Below are 21,353 nucleotides of genomic sequence, written 5' to 3' on the forward strand. Positions count from 1 at the left end.
TTCCATTATCTCTAGATTTTTCACAGTATGATTCAGAGAACAAGTTCTCTCTCATGTTGTTTCCTGTTTTTGTATCATTCAGACAATGCCTTGAATACATCCAATTGCTAATTATACAGCTATAAAGTGATCAGAGTGAATGCCATTGCTAATGCAATTAACATTCTTTATGTGAGATTAACTGGATTTGAGTCACCTGCATAACTTGCTTACAACGTTAATCTCTCAGGAGACAGAGTACTGCTGGCCTGAGCATGCTAAATAGAAAATGTATCTTTGCACAGCCATGTCAAATACAGTTTCAGAGGCAAACCTGAGAAAATATACCATGATTTATTTTTTTTTTCTTTTGAAATGGTTTGCCCATAAATAAAGCCTTGTGGTATAAACAGACATTGTTACTCTGTCAAAGGCTTTCAAAATATAATATATTTGCAAAACAGAAGGTAATAAATTAAAAACATAAACATATATAAAACTTTTAATAGAGTTATTTTATAAGTTTTTAGTGGGTAAATAAAGTACCTACTTTCTGGGCTTTCTCTGAAAAATATTAAAAATCTTTGAAGAGAGCTATAAAATAGGCCATGGTTATGTCATGTCAAAGAGTTGTACTACTATTGGAGTGTCCTTTCTAACTTCAGAATAAACTTCACTTGCAGTTATAAAAGGGGATTGTTACTGCAATCTAGACACCTACATTATGTTGCAGTGCTTGAGATATGCACTGGAAGAAAATCACAGAATTGAGTCAAGCCAGAAACATAAAATAATTCTTCCTTGCTTTGGGTGCTGACACAGGGAAACCCCAGAACTCAATTTCTCCTCCATTTAACAACAGGTTGGCATATCACACTATATTAGAGAGATTCGGATGACCTTCAGTTGTATTATTACCCTTTCTCAGTTCCTCAAAAAGTCAGACAGCCATATATGGGATCTCAATCTAATTAACATGATCCTAACTACCTTAATATATTTTGTCTGCTGAGGCAACTGCTACAGTGAAAGATTTGATGGTCTCCATAATGCGAAGACTCAATCTGATTTAAAACTGTTTTCTCCCTTGCTGGAGAGAAGGAATCATTTTTTGAAAATATTCTCCTGTTCTATAAAGAAGTAATAGAACATGAGTTAAAACGATGATTCTGGGGAGGGATTTAATAGTAAATAATTAAAAAACAAAAACAAAATATCCACAACATTTTTTCACCTTAGTGTTCTGATGCAGAGGAAAGAAAGAAAAATTAGATGACTGGAAGAAAGTTTCAATTCAAAATGCTATCAATAATGTAGATATTTCATTACCTGCAACATGAGCTGTATGAAGTAAACCTTTCTGCCAAAAATGAAGATGAGGAAGAAGACAGCATGCTAGGATGCCAGCCAAACAAATGAAAATACAGTTGCAACATCACGTTTTACTATTTGGAGATATCCTTCTATTACCATTTTTTAGGCACTTTTTGTGTTTGAAAAATAAGCACTTATGTAGACATTGCACACTTTTGCGCTAGGCAATATGCAATGAGCTTGCACAATGAGGGTACAGAGCACAGTAGGAGCTGCTTGCAAATTAACTAAAATTATTTTTTTTCAACTCATTGTTTTCCTCCTGTTGCATACATTTAACAAGGTGTTAATTGCAGGGATCGTTTTTACTGACCATAAATACAAAATCTGGAGTTTGATCAAACGCTTTTTAACTATTGTATCATCCTATTGCACCTTATTAGTACCAATGGATAACAAATACTGCAAAGCCACAGTGCTTCTTTACAAACTGCCACAAGCATGCTGCAAATGGGAAGTATTACGGATTTGAAGAAAAACAGGAAGAGTTAAGCTCTGAAAGACAAAGTACACACTACTAACATCTCTGTCTTGAACTGTGAATGTAAACTTGATTTAGGCAGGTTTTCCACATGGCTGGGAAATCTTTTGGGACTAATTTGCAAGATATGATGTGACAAGATTCTGCTAGGGCCTTCCATATAGTCAGAATTCAGGAAAGAAAAATGGGGCACAATGTCTTCATTAAGGGATTTTTGGATTTCTTCTTCTAACGTCTTGTCATCACAGCATACTCTTGCTGGAACTATGGTATCTGTTTCAGTCTGATAATATCAAGAGAACATCAAATGCAAATATTTCTTCAAGCATCAGAAGAAAGTACCTCTTCATCCCACAGGACCTTATTAGCTGAAGAAAGGTTTGGGTACCAAAGCTAAAATCAAAGATTAACACAAAACAATCTTTAATATGTCTAAATTGACATATCTTTTAAGATATTTTCATACTCTTATTAATAACAGTTTATATTCTTTTGAGGTTATTCTAAATATAACTCTCTTCTTTTCACTGCCTGGTGCTAGCCTCTTGAAGTTGATATATTAAGGCTTTCATTGATTTCACTGAGCTTCAGAATCAATATACAAGATATATCTTTGTACATTCTCTTCAAACATACATTTAAAGTCCAAAGGAACGAAAAGGAGTCTGAAATAGTTAAACTATTCTGAAAACTTACATGAGAACAGTGTGAGAGTATGATAAAATTGTAAAAGGCTAACTTAAACAGTAATTATTGCTTTATTTAATTTCTAGTTCCACATTATGTGTTTATAAACCTAGCTTTCTTACAAATTGAAATGAAATTGTTTCTGTTTTTCATCTTGCTTGAATTTTGTTCAGCCAAAGGCGATGAACCCCAATACAGAGCAGCCTAATTTGTATCATGCTTCTGAATTTGGCATTTAAAAAATGTGTCCATAGTAATAAAGTGCTATGTTGCCTCTTTTTGTGAATGTGAGGATTGATGGATTAGTTATTAACTCTCTTTAAAAGCCACCTCGAGGTCTGACAGAATCTGTATCCATGCTATACTCCAAGATTACATGTTGCGGCATCACAAAGGCAAAACCAAGCAACTGTGGAATAGGAGACTAACAAAATCTAATGCTATTGCTGTCACTACTCAAACACAGGAATAATTTTAGGAAGCTCTTCTTACATGATCTGTTTTATATTTTCCTTTGAAAGGAAAATATAAAATTTGCTTGTTGAAGAATAGTATCTTGGGAATAAAAGAAATGCAATCTTAACAATCAGCAATCTTTCAATCCTAACAGAATGCTTGAACATCCTCATCCCAGGTGAGGGCCTAAATGTTGAAAACTGTGTTTCCTCTGCATATGGGATTGGAGAAAAAATGACTTGTTTTGTGGGAGCCATACAGGCATTATCCTCAAAAGTCTCTCAGTAAAGGTTATTGAATGGGTACTCATCCGAGTGGATATATTCTGCATATGGGAAACTTATTTTCTCCTCCTATTTCTTTTCAAGGGTTTTATTGCCCTTTTTACTTTTTCTTATGTTTAACTCAGGAAAAGTGTAATCTTTTAGGCTAGGCTTCCATGCTGTTCCCATTGGGCTTCCAGTTACCAGCATACTGACTCAGTTTTTCCACAGGCAATGCCTCAAGCTAAATTTACTGCACAGGAAGCCAGAGATCTGTCAGAAGTTATATGCCAAAATTAACTTCAGGTATTGCAGAAAAACTTGCAGAGCCAAAAGTAACAAATGGCTGAATCCTGGAAAGCCTTGTGACCTAGTGTGAAATTTCCGACAGAGAAGAGTGCTTTTTAAGGCTGCCCTCACTGTATGGAAAGGTTTTTCTGGGTTTGTTATTAAAACAAACAACATCGACAAAAGCATGCAAATAAAAATAAAACTAAACTAAAAAACAATAATATCAATCTGCTAATCAGCATTTATTGTCTAGACTGATTGAACTGTCTCCAGTAGATACATTGCTTCCTGTAAACATCATGAGTAATGCTCTCCAGAGCACTTATGCACGCATGCCCCCATGCAGGATCTGCTGGCTGTACTATGGGAGAGGAGTACATCTGTTCTGCTGATGGAAGACAAAGCCAGGTCATCTTCTTTTGAATAGAGTGGACCAGAATTAACCTGGACACATCTATACAGTGAGCCCAATATGCCAACACAGGGTTTCAGGGCTATGTGGCAGCCAGGGAATGGGCATATGAGAGTTGAATGATCTTGTCAAACAGATCATAAGTCGAGCAGTACAACTTCTTCCCGCATGCAGTTCATAGGAAAAAGGAAGACAGGAAGGGAATACCTAAACACAAGAGGAATTTTATATAGGAAGATACCATATGGGAAGTGAATTTTAAATACTGTTTCTTTTTTAAACAGACTAGCACAGTAAAACACTAAAAAAGCTTTTAATTTCATTAATTGTTAATTTTGTTCTGTATTCACAAAATAGACTTAGATTGTATTTTATGAATTGATTACTATTACTAAAGTCTGTCCAAAAATCAGAATATTGTAGTTGACCAAGTTATATTTTACATATAAAGAAAAACCTAACATTTTTCGTAGCTCTGTATGATATAAGATTACATGCATGTTTCATAATTTTTATTCCCACAGCTCAGTGGTGTTTAACAAATTAGTTTCTTAAGGATTTCTTAAGGCTTTGTAGTTCAGGATCGCAATGTACTTGCTATCCACAGGGAATAATACCAGCGATTATTAGCACTTAAACTGATGAAGAAGATATGCCATGTTGTGTCTTTAACATCTATATAATGGCACAACCCCAACAGATTGTCTGTGAAGGACATGATAATGTAATGGATATCCTTTCTGTATTTTTTGCAAGGTATACTATTTCTGTTTTTAAGTCATATGCTTCCATGAATATGTGACAAAATAAGTAGAGTGGAAGCCTTCACTGCCTTGTAATATCAGAGAACAGCAAATCCTCAAGTCACTCACAAATCTTGTCGAGCAGAAATTTTTTGTGTTCTTTAGTGAGACCCACAATATATCTTTTATGATGGATAAAAATGCTGAACCGTATATATATATATATGCAGACACAAACAGTAATATCTGTAGTTTTGTTTTCTAGTGCACCATATTAGGTATTACATGACCAAATTAGGAGTACCTACCCTACAAAGTAGCTTAGGTATCTCTGGAAAGTCTTACTAGAATTACAAGCATTCTTCTTTTGAATTTCAGTATTTTATTAAGGAGGTGTAGTAGGAAGGAGCACTAAGAGTATTTCTTTTTTGTATGTATGTAATTATTTCTTTTAGCAGTGAAGGCGTTTTCTTTATTGATTTTCTTTTGTTTGCTTAAGATGTCTTGACTGATTCCTACAGAATCACAGCTACTGGTAAATAGAAATGTCATGACTACAGGATGTACCACAGCAGGATTTAATGACTTTGCTTCTTATTCAGTTGTTAGCAGGATGCACCCAGGTCTAAGATCAGTATTACTATATTCTATCTCTGGACTCCCTCCTATCCATTTTTGACTCATTTAGCAACACCAAAACCCAAAATAATGCCCTTGGTTTTCAGGATGAAAAGGTTCTTTTTGTCCTTTAAAAGACAAACGACAGAAATATCACTATATATTCAAAAAGTTGATCTCGGATTTTCTCTAATGACATTTTACTGGTCCACTGAGCTCTTTTGTGCTTTCCTCCAAAGGTTTGATTTCACATGAATAAGTAATTATTTAAATAGGCAATGCTAGTCCAAACCTCTGTTAAGTAGGTGCTGTCAGCTGTATTAGAAGTGGCTAAATTACATTTGGCAAATTAGAAAGGAAAAGTATTATTTTCCTGTATTACCATTTCTAAGCATGTGCATAAAACTAAGGACCTCCAAAGAAATTTAAGCAATCTGCTTAGAAGGAAAATCTTGGATGATCATCACTCCATAATGTTAAATTGTAGCCACTGAAACCAGTAGCTGAAAATGCAGCTCCAGCAATTTTATTCCATTCTGCTAACCTAATTTTGTCTCATGTTCTGATGAGTCACCTAGATCAATTCAATATATAACATTTCTAGTGAAATAGAAACAAAAGCTAGAGTAGCTTTACCAAAGACAGTCAGCTCTGCTGGATCACTGTCTCGTTCCCCCACCATGTTGGTTCCAACGCAAGTGTACATGCCAGCATCACTTTTTCGTGTGTTGGAGATCATTAGCTTCCCACCACGTATCTGTCTCAAAACAAGAAATATATTTTAAAATTCACATAAACAGAAGATATCGGAAAAAAAACTACTTAGGCAAGCAAGATCCACAATTAAGGCATTTAAATATTCCATTTGTAAATAAATGTAAGGCTACAAAATAATAATCCCACGCCTTTAAATATTTTAAAAATGATCTAGAACACATTTTATCTTACTGATTGATTTTAAATGTGTTTTTTTTTTTCCCTTTGATTCTACTTAGATGGTTTATTTTTCAAAGACTATCATTGCTTGCTGCTTCTTTGCCAATGCAGCATGCTTCTAATTTTCGCAAGATGATATGTAAAGCACTCTTGACATCTCTCTTAAGAAAAACACAGTTTCACTTAGTTTTACTTGGCCAGTTCATTTTATTGTTACTGTTGCCTGAACAGTTTTCTTGTTTGCTGATAAAGACAGATTTTCTCTTTTCTTTGATGCAAACAGACTGAATCTAGCCCAAATTGAGAATTCACCTCACTCCCATAAAGCTTAATATTTTCCTGGCTACAGAAGCAAAAGATGTTTGTAGAGTGAAAGAGCGGGGTAGATTAAATAAATAAAATAACAAATTTGCAGGCTACGAAATCACAGTAAGTGTTAGAACATGAATGTAGTGCTTCAAAATGAGCTAGGAATAATAGCCAAAGAAACTTAAGAGTCAGGGAGTGACACACACTTCTCTGCCACTTTCCATTCATCCTCGATCCTTGAGTATATGATCTGGCCCATAATACCATAGATAGCAACTACTTAGATTGTTCATCTAGAAATACCATTTCTAGATGTCCAAAACAATGAATAAGTTTCCTAACAGTACTTCTACATTGAATAAGGTCAGCACTGGATGAATTACATATCACCGTATACAACAACAACAACAACAATAAATAAATAAATAAATAATAATAATAAAAAACCTCTATTAAATTAATATCAATAGTAAAAAGCTTAATATTAAAAAAAAATAATAGGAATTAAAGATGTCCATGTATCCTTAATTTGTCCCACCGGTTTGCACATAGCATGGAATCATTTCCATTCACATGATAGGTTAAATCTCTGTGCTGGATCCTTTTTCACTCAGTACACAAAGGGAACCATTACAAAAATGCCATCATTACTCATTCACTCACTATGTATTCCTATTTAGGAACAATTAAACTTTAGAATATAATTTCAGCCTTTCTTTAGAATATACAGCCCAATTTTTATACTAAATTTTAGCTTACTAATGTAATCCTCAGTTACTGTTTTGGTTATTTTTTTTTTCATATAGAACATCTGTGTACCTCTTTGATATGACTGGTTTCATCTTTAATACACCTTTCTTATATAGGGTCTGACATTGTTCTCATTTTACAGAGAACTGAGGTCAAGAAAATGTAAGGCCAAACTTGTCAAAGGCATCCACTGAGTTCCAAAGTGGGACAGCTCACATCTAACAGAGTACTTCACACAATCAAATTTCCTGCTCTAACAGGACTCAGTTATAACTGTTGCACAAAGCAAGCCTCAGGAAGTTCAAGCTGGACACACAAATCGGAAGGAACAAACAGAGGAAAACTCACAAGTATAATAACAAGTTGCTATGGGAATGATGAGTATGTTTAGATTTACTTTTCCCTGTCTCTGCAGTTTTGGAACTCATCACTCCTCTGTCTGTCATACCCCAGACTCAGCACAGCAAATCCCAAAAGCCTGTCCTTTTCCAAGTCTGTGACTTCAAAGCCAAGCAGTTTCTGGTCTCCATTACAGTGGTGTATATGATCAGGTACACAGAAAAACCCAAAGACAGTCTCCTGTGCTCAGCTGCTGAGCTTTTAATGCAAGCTTCATGCCTATAAACAACCATCTGCAATGTACTCACACTGATCCGCTCTTCCCTGTCATCAATACGGACTTTATCTTTTTTCCAGTAGATGGTAGGCTCAGGGTGTCCACGAGGTGGCTGACACTCCAGTATTGCAGGTTCTCCAGCTGCCACTACAACATCTGTAGGGTTTTGGCGGAAGTCATCTCGTAGCACTAATGTAGTAAATGAGGGAGAGAAGAAAATGTTAGTTGAAGTGACATCCTTGTATGAGAGGGAAGAAAATAAAAGATCTGTAGCACCCATTAGTCTTTTTACCCTTAACAAAAGGATCACTATCCCTTATAGGAAGCAATACCCCCTGTAAAAGTAGTAGGTTGGGGTTCTTTTTGTTCTTAATACTTTTGCAACTTTGACTACTGTTGTCTCACAACACTGAAAGGAAAGAACATTTAAATTACCAAGCTGCTGGAAATTTAAATTAGGCAGTGCATGTTAGCTTCTCACATAACTCGTACTCCTATAAAGAAGGATTAGGTACAACTAGCTGGCTTCGGTATATTACAGTGATATCCATTTCATCGTTATTCTTCCACATGTATCCTAGTCTGTAGGTTAATCGACATTCTTATAAACATAAAACTGAAAATTTCTCTAAATGAACTGCTGAAATAGAATTTAGGGCATTTCATCTCCATGAATTTCAGCTATGTAAGGCTTTCATTACAGCTTTTAAACAGTTCTTGCCCTTAATGGAAACAGAGCCCTCTGAGAAATTAGAAAACACCGTATCTTAGTGAAGGAGCAAGTCAGGAAGAGTTCAGCAGAAATTGCTTATTCTCATCTCATAAGCAGAGATAATTTACTGCTTTCAATATTAATAAAATGTGCCCCATTTTAACATTTGGAAGTGAATATTTTTCTGTTCTGTAATAAGCCACAAGAAAATATGATCAATACATAGAAGAACTGGTCTCGGAATCGGCTGATGTGAGTAACCTGTGTAAAGGTGGCACTCAAAATGACATACAAGGTAACACACTGTTCTACATTTTGGGATACACAGACAGATCCCAGAGGAAGGAGGGAAGTAATTGGCAGCTAATTCCTTTCCTAACAGTAAGAAGGTGAATATTTACACCTTGCTTTCAAGCATAAAATAAAATTGACACAGTTGGAAATGGATGTAACTCTGGCAAGAACTCATTATTCTCAAGTAACATACCCAATAGATACATATTTTCCAACAGATAATTTAAGACTCAGCTCCAAAATATTTCTGATTAATACCAAACACTCCAATACTTTTGATTTCCAATAACCAAACTGACAGAAGTAGAATTTATAGTGCTTCAAGATCAAATAGAATAACCTTACGAAATGCACAACACAGAAGTAGTATGCTAAAGATGGTGGGCTGCATCTCTCCTTCAGAGAAAAGGCTTGGGGACCTGGGCCTATTCAGCCTGGAGGAGGCCCAGGAGAGATCTCATTGCAGCCTTCCAGTAGCGCAAAGGAATTTATAAACAGGAAGAAGACTGACTTTTTTTGTGTGATCTGATAGTGATAGGACAAGGGGGAATGGCTTTAAACTAAAAGAGGGGATATCTTGATTATATATTAGGAGGAAATTTTTTACTCAGAGGGTGGTGAGGCATAGGCACAGGCTGCCCAGAGAAGCTGTGGATGCCCCATCCCTGGAGGTGTTCAGTGCCAGGTTAGAAGGGGACCTGGGCAGCCTGATCTAGTGGGTGGCAACCTGCCTATGCAGGAAGGTTGAAACTGGATGATCTGTAATGTGTATTCTAACTCAATCCATTCATGATTCAATCCATGATTCTATGATTTTGCATTACACCATTTTTCAAACAAAGCTAAGAAAGCTGATACCTCAGCAGCCTCAGGGAAAGAATGAGGGAAAAAAAAGGTCTTACAAAAGCACCTATTTTGGGAAGCACTTTCATGTGTCTCTGGTATTATGCTACACAGGAAAAAAAAAAAAAAAAAGTAGTTCTAGGTGTGATATGCTCTCTTTCACACAATTGGCAAATAGGAAACATGAACTTCTTCTGCTATCATACCACGAAAAATAATATTTATTTATATTGGTTTGACTTTTTATATAATTGCAGAACTCCAGTGCAAATTCATTAGTGGAAAATCCCCCAGAAAATCAGCAGTTCCAACACCACAATGACTTTATCATTCCTACTCCTAACTCTTGGCAACAATACCAAGGAAATCATTTTCCTTGAATGCTACATAAAGCTGAAGAACAGAGTTTCTTGGTGTGATACACAGCAAATTACTCTCACTTCCCCTGAATCATTCTTGCAACTGTGCAAGGTTCTAATCAGCTGCAGAATATGAAGCTAAGAGGTGATTTGATTTTATAACATTCCTTTACTCAAGTCCTACTGCAAATGTGACTTGATGGAAGACAAAATTAACACTACAGTGTTTATTTAACTTTGCTGTGTTCCTCAACACATACACAAAACTTGGATAGATATGTCTCAATATTTCCATCTATAGTACTCTGCGTTTTGGAGAAAAACAAATAATATTGTGTGAGAAAAATGAAATAGGTAAAAATAAAGTTGAGGTAGAAAGAGAAAGAGAGAAAATGTGTGGACTACAGAGAGAAAACAAAACAGAGAAGAAAAGGAGGGAACATTGAGTTTAGAGAGAATAAAAACAAAAAGCCAGGTAAAGGAAGGAAAAGAATACAAAACAGAACAAAACAAAACCCAATAAGGTAAAGATTAGAGGGCATAGGCTGCCATTTCTCTGCCTCAGTGCCTTTAACAGAATGTAACAACACCAATACAAAGCACAGATTAATCTGATCAGTGCAGCTACTCCAGCACATCCAAATGTTACCCCATGTGACGTGCAAGGGCTCATGATAGAGGAGATTTGGGGGTGCTGGATGGCATGCTCAGCTGTCCTGGCACTGCAGCAGACCTCAGCAACACAGAAAGCAACAGAAGGAGGGAGCATGAACAGGAAGCAGAGCTCACACATATTAGGAGGGTAAATGGAAAAGTTGCAGCACAGCTTAGTGCATTCACCATATCTAATAGCACAATCATCTGTGAAAACAGAAAAAATGGTTGGGAGCTGCACAGTATTCCTCAGCCAATTATCCACAATTGCCATACGCTTCCAAATAACTGCTAGCATGCCTGAGCAGATTCCCTCTCCCGACACTGGCAAGAGGCTTTTGTTCCCTCTCAAAGCCAGCCCTCCTCAGGGCTTTTTAAAAATTCATCGCAAGAGGTGAAACGCCGCCATTAGGCTCCCCCTCTTCACATCACGTACTTTTTTGCTGTAATCCAACATTAACGCTTGGCCTCAGTGTACATTTAATGAAGGACACCAAAGAGACAGAGAGCTTACGGCCTGGCCCCTGCTTCCCTCCACCAGGCTGGTGGCAGTGCTGAATCCCTCGTGCTCAGCCACACATGGCCTTGGAGCTGCACAAGGCTCCCAGGCTTTGCTTCTTGGGAAGGCACTGGGAGGCTACCGCTTAGGAAAGGACAGCTAGGTCACACATACAGCTGATGATGGTGCTATGGACAAAAGTTTATTAAAGTTTGATAAGTCTCTTTGTAGTTCTAACAAGGCTGGTGCTGCTCAAACAAGATAGATGTTTGTGAACTGTCACATCAGTCTTTAAGGGATGCAAAACCCTGCATGCTCACTTACAGGTATTCATGAAGGCAGTAATACAAAGCAATGACATCTAGCAACAGCAGCAGCAAGATAAATGCTTCCAGGCCAGGCACTGCCAGAGTTAGGAAAAAAGACAAAAAGAAATTCCTGCTATCATGACAACTGCTCACCAGCACCTGCCAGCTTAGACCTAAATCCAGGCCAAAGCAAACCAATGCTTGTAAACTCAGAGAATTATGTGGAAACCAAATTAATTTCCTTGACTGAGGTTCTGGCAATGTGTTTAAAGGAGCCAGAGATAAAACAACGTTTATGGGGTGGGAGGAAAGGTGGTGGGGTTAAAATTATTCTAGGCTAGATAACCATGTCTTAATCCTGCTTTTCACCTCAAAAGCTTCCAGGCCCTTCGAAAGAAAACATTTTTATAGGATTTACATTTACATGATGACTACAAATAACCATCTGTCTGCTTCTACTTTTTCAATCTGGTCCATGTCCCATGAGTCCTCAGCTCATGGCCAAAGCAGAGAAGCTGGAAGGAAGAAGCACATGCCCATCAGGAGGCTCTGGAATAATTGCCTTCTTCTCCCACCAGCACTTGGCTCTCCTCCTCCCACCGATATAGAGAGTGAACATCTGATATTACCAGGGAGGGGAGGGAGGTAAAGCCTCCTTTTCCCATTTTTCAACGAATTATAATGTCTTAAAACACAGCTACATCTGTCACACTGACTAGAGGATATGAAGAGATATCAAGTAAATATTAATGTGCTTCTGTAACTTGGGTTCTAGTAGTTTATCTTGTCCCTCCAGTTCTGTTTGGTGCTTATCTGAGGATATCATTACACTCACACAAGGAATTTATACAGCTGCACTGGTGGTAGGTTGGTCATATGCCACATGCAGGTAGGTCTCCCTTGATCCAAGGCACTGCCTCATGGGCATTTAACTAAATCCTCATCTCACTACGACTACTTGGCACTTCTCTCATATGACACATAACGATACACACAGTCAACATGAATTATTATGTCAGATAACTAACCAGATGTCACATAGTGTACAGATTAAAGGATTAAAATATTTGAAATAATGTAATGTGCAGGGGGGTATTTCAGAGCTTGGGTAATAATATTTATAATCTACTTAAATGGCCTCAGAACAAGCTGGCACTGCTTGCTGGAATCAGGTAGAAAAAAAGAAAAAGGGGTCATAAACATCTTTCCTTGTGAAAAAGAATGATACACTTAGAGGATGCTGCTGCCCTAGCTTTTGCTTAAGCCTCTGTCACAGTTCAATAGGGAAGTTATGAACAAATTTATAATTTAGGCCATGGTTCTAAGCAGTACTCCAAAGGAGTCCTGAACTCTCCCTGCATGTGCACAACCCTGGAAAAGCTGTCAACCATCATGGAAATTTTTGAAAAAGCAGTGAAGAACTATACTGTGTTTTTTTGTTCTTGTTGTTTTGTTTGTTTGTTATGTTTTGTTTCTTTTTCCTATTCTTCTCCTATCTCATGATATAGATATTGCCGAGGAGACATAACTGCTAGCTAAATTACCATGACTCAAAATGTTCAGACTTCCCAAAACCTGAGAGATTCATTTTCAGAGGTGTTAGGGTATTCTCAAAGACTCCAGCAGTTTTGACATCCAATTTGTAAGGCCCCTGTAAATCAAAGTGAAGAAGAGAGTAGTAGGGAGATATCTGTATAAAGAAACAAACTGAATACTCTTTCTTTCAGATTCAGCCTCCTTCTTTGGCCTCATGCCCTTTTCTCACTCAATATTCCACGTACTTCTGAACTCAATAACCTACTCATTACTTACAGTTAAAGGGAGCTTGAAAATATATTTTCAGGCTTCAGAAAAAAATCCACAGAATAATGTGGAAAAAACAGTTCTGACACACATCTAAAGCTTTTAACAGCTTGTGTATGCAGATACAGCTATTTATAGAATTTGAACCTTTGCTGAGCATTAGTGCTTAAACACAAAGTGGGAGACCCTGAACAGAGTATTAAACAAAGTTAATTGACAAGCTGAGAATCAAAGTATTAGAAACTAAGTGTGTGAAAAGCCATTATCAAATAAATTGACAGATTCCAAATGAAAATATAGTTCTATCACCTTTCTCTGTTGCACTGAGGTAAAAATTTTTAAAATTCCCACCTCCTTCCATCAAGAAATCCTGAATGGTGCAGTTAAGAGTCAGTAATCTTACTATTCATCTGCCATAAATCTTCAAAAGCAGTATTGTGTTTTAACAGTCAAACAAGACCAAAGGAAGAAATAAGCATAATCAAGTATTCTTTACGAGTGCAAATATCCTACAGGTCACATTTAATAATTGCAGAAATCTAAAGCCATATAACACAATATTTTGAAAAAAAAATTCTCGAGGATACAAAGTCTTTTTTTTTTTCTTTTTTTTCTTATTTTTAAAGCATAATCACCTTGGATAAATGCAGTACACGGACTGTTCGTGTTAACAGCAGACATGGTACCAGGACTTATATTCCACTGAAGCTAAAAACTTATTATTTTCTTAAAAGTTCACCAATGTTATAGACCTAGAATCACACTGATAGGCAATGAACTTTGAAAAATATGCAGTTTGATAAGCCTTAAGATTTAACAAGAATCAGATATTCAGCAGTTTACTAGAATAGTTATTCAATGATTCTTTAAACTTAAGTCTGCCATTAGCTTTTACATGTTCTTTACATTTAATGGACTACATGTTCAGAAGATCATGGGCTAGTCATTTATTTTTCCCAACTAATGTGAATATCAGGTGTGAACTGGAGCAAAGCCTCAAAAAAATCGCATCACAACTGAAGTATTGTAATTTCACTGTCATTTGTCTGCCAGCATATCTACTTTCCAGCAAGAATATGGGACTAGTCTCAGCAAAAGCACGAGAAAAAAAAATCTTTAAAGGAATTATAGACATATAACCAATTTTCAAAAGCAACATTATTAAAAAAAAAAATAGCAAATGTCAAATATACATGAATGAATACCACTTGGAAGCCTTCGTCTGAGTACCTCTGAAGAACACACACCAACTGCTCTGTACATACAGAGTACAGCACAGACAATCCCCAGAAAACAGATTTAATTAGTAAGTTCAGAAACAGCAGTACAATAGCATTCAGGCTTACTACTATGAGCATAGAGGTAGCATTGCCAGGTATATGCAGCACTATGTTCAACCTAATGAATGCTACCTGCTTGCCACAGCATCAAACTGCTATATTTTTTTCTGTTTCTAAACTGAAGTTTGTTCTCCTACAAGCACTTATGCTGCTTCAGTTCCTTGGGCTTCCAGTTCAAGCACAGTCAAAACACCTAAAAAGTACATGTGCTTTCAGTAAAACAAAGGAATAAAACCAGATGTGAATGACAAAAACAAGTACAAATGAATGAATATTTCTTGTTCAAGAAATATAGAATGTTACAAGCTTCATTTAACCAATATAATACAGAATGCAATCCCCAAGCTCTACTGAAGTGTGAATAGCCTCTAATAAACTCCTTGTGTACATATGCACAACACACATACACAGCAGCTGGGATGCTTTCCCATCTTGGCATGGGGTCACTGTCACATTACTTATATGCTTTAGCCACATTAGGCAACACATCAAACAAAACAGGCTCTTTCCCAACATAGGAACTCCATTCCTTCTGTCCCTCATCCTCTTCATCAAACTTCAGTCTCTGTCTAGTTACATCGGGTATTAATACACTAGAACTCATCTATTCCACTTTTGAAAGCAGGATTTCATTCTGTTAGGACTTTTTACTGTTTTCCTCAGAAAAAGCAGGGTCTCTGAGCAGACCTATCTAGGTGCATATTTATTGATAAGCTTTGATAATATAAGGTCAATTAGCTTTGCAAGAGGACTGTACAGCTATATTTCACCATGTAATGGAAAGGAATGGTATCCACAACTGTCTCATGGAACAGGTGGAAGCTGCCTGCAGCTTTTGGACCACTTCTTTTCATATGCTGCAAACTGTCCTTGTTTCAATAGGTCACATTCAGATGCTTGCCAGGTGCCATTTCAACAGGCATACTACAGAAGTCTGGCTGGATTTGCATCTGCTGTCCCATAAGTAGGTAAGTCATTGGCACTGGCTCTGCAATAGTATTTCCTGTAGGACCTGAGACCACAGTGACTCTTTAACAGTTAACCTTCTGCAGGGCTCAGCTGCTTTGACTTTTTCAGAACTTGCCCCAGCAAACAGAGAACTAGACGTTGCGTAAAACATGCTTGCATGGCTGCCACTTAGACACATCCTGTCATTCAAGGTTAAGGAAGAGAAGAGACACAAGAATTGTGTATAGAAGGATTGATATAGCAGAAGGGAACAAGCTACTATAGTGTGCATAGCTGTTGCCAAATTTGGCACCCCACCGTTTCCAGGAATTTACAGTAAAACACCAACCCCCAAATCCCTTAACTCTGATTACATATTATTCTATTCTAACATTATCTTACATAGGTTGCTCTGAAAGTAGACTCCTATTATTTCCATGGAAACTACAACAGATAAAAAGAGTACAATAAGACTCTTTGATAGAGCAAGTTCTCAACTATAAAACATTACTTTTCAACACAGTCACCATCATTAGCTAGGCATTTTCATCAGAGATGAACAGAAATATCCACGCTGGGCTCCTAAAAATCTGTACCAGTGGAAGTGACCCACAATTTCACAGCTGCTATGATGGTATTACTGTTGTTAGGAAAATGTTACCCACACAGTCCATCTTTCATTGGCTTGAACAGATGGAAATCAAGGCGTCAAGTCCAGACTACACAGTGGGTGTGATAGGACAGTCCAGCCAAGATTGGAAATACAATCCACAATCTTAAAACTGGTATGGGGCTTGGTGTTTTTGTGTTTCAAGTATAGAATCATAGAATCGCTAAGGTTGGAAAACACCCACAGGATCATCCAGTCCAACCATTCACACATCACCAATGGTTCTCACTAAACCATGTCCTTTAACACAACGTCCAAATGCTCTTTGAACACCACCAGGCTCGTTACTCCACCACCTCTCTGGGCAGCCCATTCCAGTGCCTGACCACCCTTTCAGAGAAGTAGCATTACCTAACGTCCAGCCTGAACCTTCCCTGGTGCAGCTTGAAGCCATTCCCTCTAGTCCTATCACTAGTCACACGAGAGAAGAGGCCGACATCCAGCTCACTACAACCTCCCTTCAGGTAGTTATAGAGAGCAGTAACGTCTTCCCCTGAACCTTCTCTTTAGACTGAACAATCCCAGCTCCTTCAGCCGATCCTCATAAGGCCTGTGCTCCAGACCCCTCGTCAGCTTTGTTGCCCTCCTCTGGACATGCTCCAGGGCCTCGATGTCCTTCTTACAGTGAGGGGCCCAAAACTGGACACAGTACTCGAGGTGTGGCCTCACCAGTGCTGAGTACAGGGGGACAATTACTTCCCTGTTCCTGCTGACCTCGCTGTTTCTGATACAAGCCAGGATGCCATTGGTCTTCTTGGCCACCTGGGCACACTGCTGGCTCATATTCAGTCTAGCATCAGTCAACACCCCCAGGTCCATTTCCTCTACAGGAAACATAAAGTAAAAGGCTGTAAAGGCTCTGGCCTGACTCTGGAAGTTTGAGTCTTCTGCTTAGTCAGTGTTGGGATATAGCAGTTAAGAGTTGATCCAGAGTTTGTCCAGGTTCCAGGACATTCAGAAGGATTCCCCCTTTCCTATCTTGAAAGACAGTACACATCACTTTACCCACTGAGAGCTGTCTCTTGAACTTTTTCTCTGTTGAGGAATTCACATGTTGCCTCGACTGCAGCTCGTTGTGGTGACATCATGTCTCATCATCAGTAATGATGCATTCCAGTAGACTGCCACCTTCAGCCACCAATTGCTTCTATAGGTCCTGACAAACTTGCATATGGTCTTCTTTCTGTTCCTGTGTGAGTACTCATGGGACCTGGTACAAATGTTGTGATATTCCAACACTAACGTCACTGTTTCCAATACACTGAAGCTGATATTAAGCTCTGTACGTGGTTCCCTCATTGTGGTCTGTTGATTCATGTGGATGAGCTGATTGAGATGCACTTGATTTCATGGTCTGATAGCTGTGCATGGCTGTCTGGAACATGGCTTGTCTTTCATGTTGTTGCACTGCTGAAGAGCACTACCTACCACCTCACTATGCTCACATCCACTGTTTGGTCTCTATAAACATCCAGCAAGCATCACTGAATGTCAATAGGTGCCATTTTTTTCCACATGGAGGCATTCGGTTCCACTCCATTGCTTTATCCGCACTGCCATGTCAGACACCATTCTATCAGACTGCCCCTCTGCTGCTATCTGTCACATAGCAACAACATGCAACGGAATAGGGGAAGTTTCAACCCCTACTGCCATACCACCAAAATCTGCCTCTCATGTCGTGGGCCAACATAATAAAATAGAAGGCACTGCTTTCGGAGCAGCCCTCATAATATTCTACATTAAATTCAAAAGGCAAGTGATATGTGGTCCAAAGACATTGTCCATTAGAACTCCAACTCCTGTTTCTGAGGACAAGAACACTTGTTTGCTCCAGTGTTCAAGTGTTTGGTTTTTGTTGTTTTTTGTTTGTTTGTTTGTTTGTTTTATTTCTAATTTTGTCATGGAATTTTCTTCTTAAAGGGTTCCTTCTAGGTTTAACATCTGCCGGAAAATTTTTGATGAAAATTTCTCTGGATTATCATGAACAAAACAAAATAGCTTATGTTACTGACATCTTTCCACATAATGAATTTAAGTTTGCAGAGCTCTAAAGAAATGTAAGAAGCAATGTGAAATGTAGTCATCATATCAAATGCTCTTTGGAGAGAGTAATTTGAATTCTGTCAGTGTACTATCAGCTAGGAGATACTCCACAAAATATCTAGATAACATGGTGGATTTGCGCAGTCTAACCACGGATAGGATGCCCCACTTTTGTGATTTTATGCAAAATAAAGAAGATAATAGGGTAATTTACAGGAAATCTTTTTGCAATTTTAGCTACTCAAATAACATAAGGAATTACTTCTATACAATATGAAATAACTCTCCCATTTATACTCTTTTTCTCTTTTGAAAGTAGGAGTTCACATTGTCCTCATTATTATTCACTACATGGTGCAAGAGAGAAAAAAAAATTAAAGAAGCAGGAGCAAAGACCAACCATAATAGCCTAAAGCAACAATTTTGAAAGGGAAGTTTCAGCACCCAGAGGGAGACCAGAGATTGGGTGTCCAGCTCCACCCTCCTTTATGCTATATCGCTTGTGAGACTCAAAATGACCTTCAGCTGAGTGGTTTCACCAGCTCCCAGATGCGCTTTTGAAAGTGTTATAATATTCTAAATTGCAGTAAAGGTGAAACAATCTTTTTATTCCTAACTAATACTACATTCCCAAAGTACTATTTCATGTACAGCAAATGTTATGTAATAGGAAAACTAACATAACAATATAACTAGAAGAACAAAATATGGATGTTACACATCCTTCTACACCTTTGGCATTGAACATTCCTCTGGCAGTTCAGTGCAAGAGAAAATCAGTGTAACTATCTACCTACTGAAGGCTTCAAAGAGAGAGCTCGTTAAGTGCACAATGCTCCGTAGCCTATTTATCCCAGGCTATAGAGAAGAAACAACCTGGGTTGCACCTGTTAAACAGCCTGTAACTGTAAGTGTGTTATGCATTGGCTGGAGTGGTCCTTCAGTTGAGGAGCTCATATTCCTTCTAAGGGTCTTGAAGTGGGAAAGACGATTGTTAATTCTACTATTAGAACACAAAATCATTTTTACAATCTTTCCCTCCTTCAGCCTTTATACATAAATGACTAGTTCAACAAAGAGTCTGTTCCAGCACAGGCACATTTAATAACTAAATACTGAAATTGGTAGTACTTTAAACATGAACCTTTCTGTCATGCATAAGTTATTCATTATATTCCTCTGTAATACTAAGTTAACTAGACACAAGGCACCTGTGTCTGTAACTCTCACAAAAGATTACATTTGTGTACATTTGTACAGCTACTATCATTCTGCAATTGAATTAGATAACAAGAGGCTATTCTGACAAGATAAGGTATTCAAGCACCATATGATAGACAAAGTATAATATTGAAATAGACAGATTAGATTATTAGCCCAGACAGGATTGGATGAAGGGAATTTTTAGCCTGCCATGGTATTCACCTGGGATAGATTTTAGGCTAAACAGCACAAATATTTTGTTTCATGCCAATTAGAGAAGATGATGAAAAGAGAAAAGAGAAGAAAGAAGGAAAAGGAAAAGGAAAACAAAAAGGAAAAGGAAAACGAAAAGGAAAAGGAAAAGGGAGGGGAGGGGAGGCAAGAAAAGAGAAGAAAAGAAAAGAGAAGGGAAGAGAAGGGAAGAGAAGAGAAGAGAAGAGAAGAGAAGAGAAGAGAAGAGAAGAGAAGAGAAGAGAAGAGAAGAGAAGAGAAGAGAAGAGAAGAGAAGAGAAGAGAAGAGAAGAGAAGAGAAGAGAAGAGAAGAGAAGAGAAGAGAAGAGAAGAGAAAAGAAAAGAAAAGAAAAGAAAAGAAAAGAAAAGAAAAGAAAAGAAAAGAAAAGAAAAGAAAAGAAAATTTCTCCTGTTTGGAAGACTTTTAAGCTAGATCACTCCACTGACCCACATCACAACCCAGATCCATAAGCAATTGAGAGAATGACAAGCTAATACATGCAGAGGAAATGAGTGGTCAGGGGAGAATAGAACCACTTAAAACAGATTTTCCACCAAGGAAAATGTATTGTTAAACTGTGCATTATATTTCCCTATATTTAGAACAAGGAATACATAAAACACAATAGTTCATGTAACCAGTGCATGCTGTGGGATTTCTCGGAGACTAGGAGAACTGGAAACACTCTCTAGTTTGCTTGTGCAGCTTCAATTAAGGCAAATTGAATTAAATTCTCCCTTGAGGAGGACCTCTGTAGCTCTGCTCCTCCTTTTCTGAACAATTCCAGATGTAGGTGTGGAACATTTTCATTTCTCTCTGAAGACTTCCACATGCATGACTGTGTTTCCATGCTTGATCAAAGAGCTGAGCTTTTGGAGGAGACTACACAGGGTGTAAAACAATGCCCAGCTGATAGCTCGTATGCTTGATTTTAATGATTTAATTCTCTTCACTGGGGCTTTCTTTCTTACTTAGAACAGACAGATCAGCTGGAAACAACTCAGAAAGAATAGGAACACTTCTGCTGAACAGCCGTTTGGTACAACATAACTCACAATTACACACTCAGAGGCTCCATGCTCTCTTCTTGTCATACCTAGAATGCATTACCTTACTTTGAAATTCCTCTTGAGCACTATTCAAGCCAAGGTGCTAATTACACTTTTTTTCTAATATCTCCAGTACCCTGACTTCTGCTACATGGAATCATCCTTCCATCACAGGTCTACAGGTTTACCACAACATTTTCAATCTCAGCAATTAAAATTATCACCCTCATGACACACCTTTGGGTCTCATACACACAGGAGCAATAAGGAGTAAAACGCTGTGATGTGAGCTAAACTCCATATTTTTAAATAGCAATTCATAGGGCTATTGCATGAACAGGAAAGCACTATACTAATTCAGCACAATTAGTACCTTGCTTAACATTTTTATTTTTACTTTTTCCTATTATATTTATTTATTTATTTATTTGATTTCATTCTTTTGATTCTTCTAAGCATACACCTCAGGGCTCTAAGC

The 21,353-nt window shown here is 37.7% G+C and overlaps 1 protein-coding gene across 12 annotated transcripts in view; it reads right to left on the reverse strand.

Moving 5' to 3' along the window:
- Window positions 1–21,353, reverse strand: part of ROBO2 (roundabout guidance receptor 2) — a 461,934-nt gene that overhangs the window by 154,088 nt on the left and 286,493 nt on the right. For all 12 annotated transcript variants that reach the window (XM_040649984.2, XM_040649974.2, XM_040649960.2 and 9 more), the window contains exons 3-4: window positions 7,947–8,104; window positions 5,941–6,061 (exon numbers count right to left, since the gene is read on the reverse strand). In XM_040649984.2, coding sequence (XP_040505918.1) covers window positions 5,941–6,061; window positions 7,947–8,104 — 279 coding nt within the window. The remainder of the gene's footprint in view (window positions 1–5,940; window positions 6,062–7,946; window positions 8,105–21,353) is intronic.

This window comes from Gallus gallus, chromosome 1, assembly GCF_016699485.2.
Source record: "Gallus gallus isolate bGalGal1 chromosome 1, bGalGal1.mat.broiler.GRCg7b, whole genome shotgun sequence".
Classification (NCBI taxonomy): Eukaryota; Metazoa; Chordata; class Aves; order Galliformes; family Phasianidae; genus Gallus; species Gallus gallus.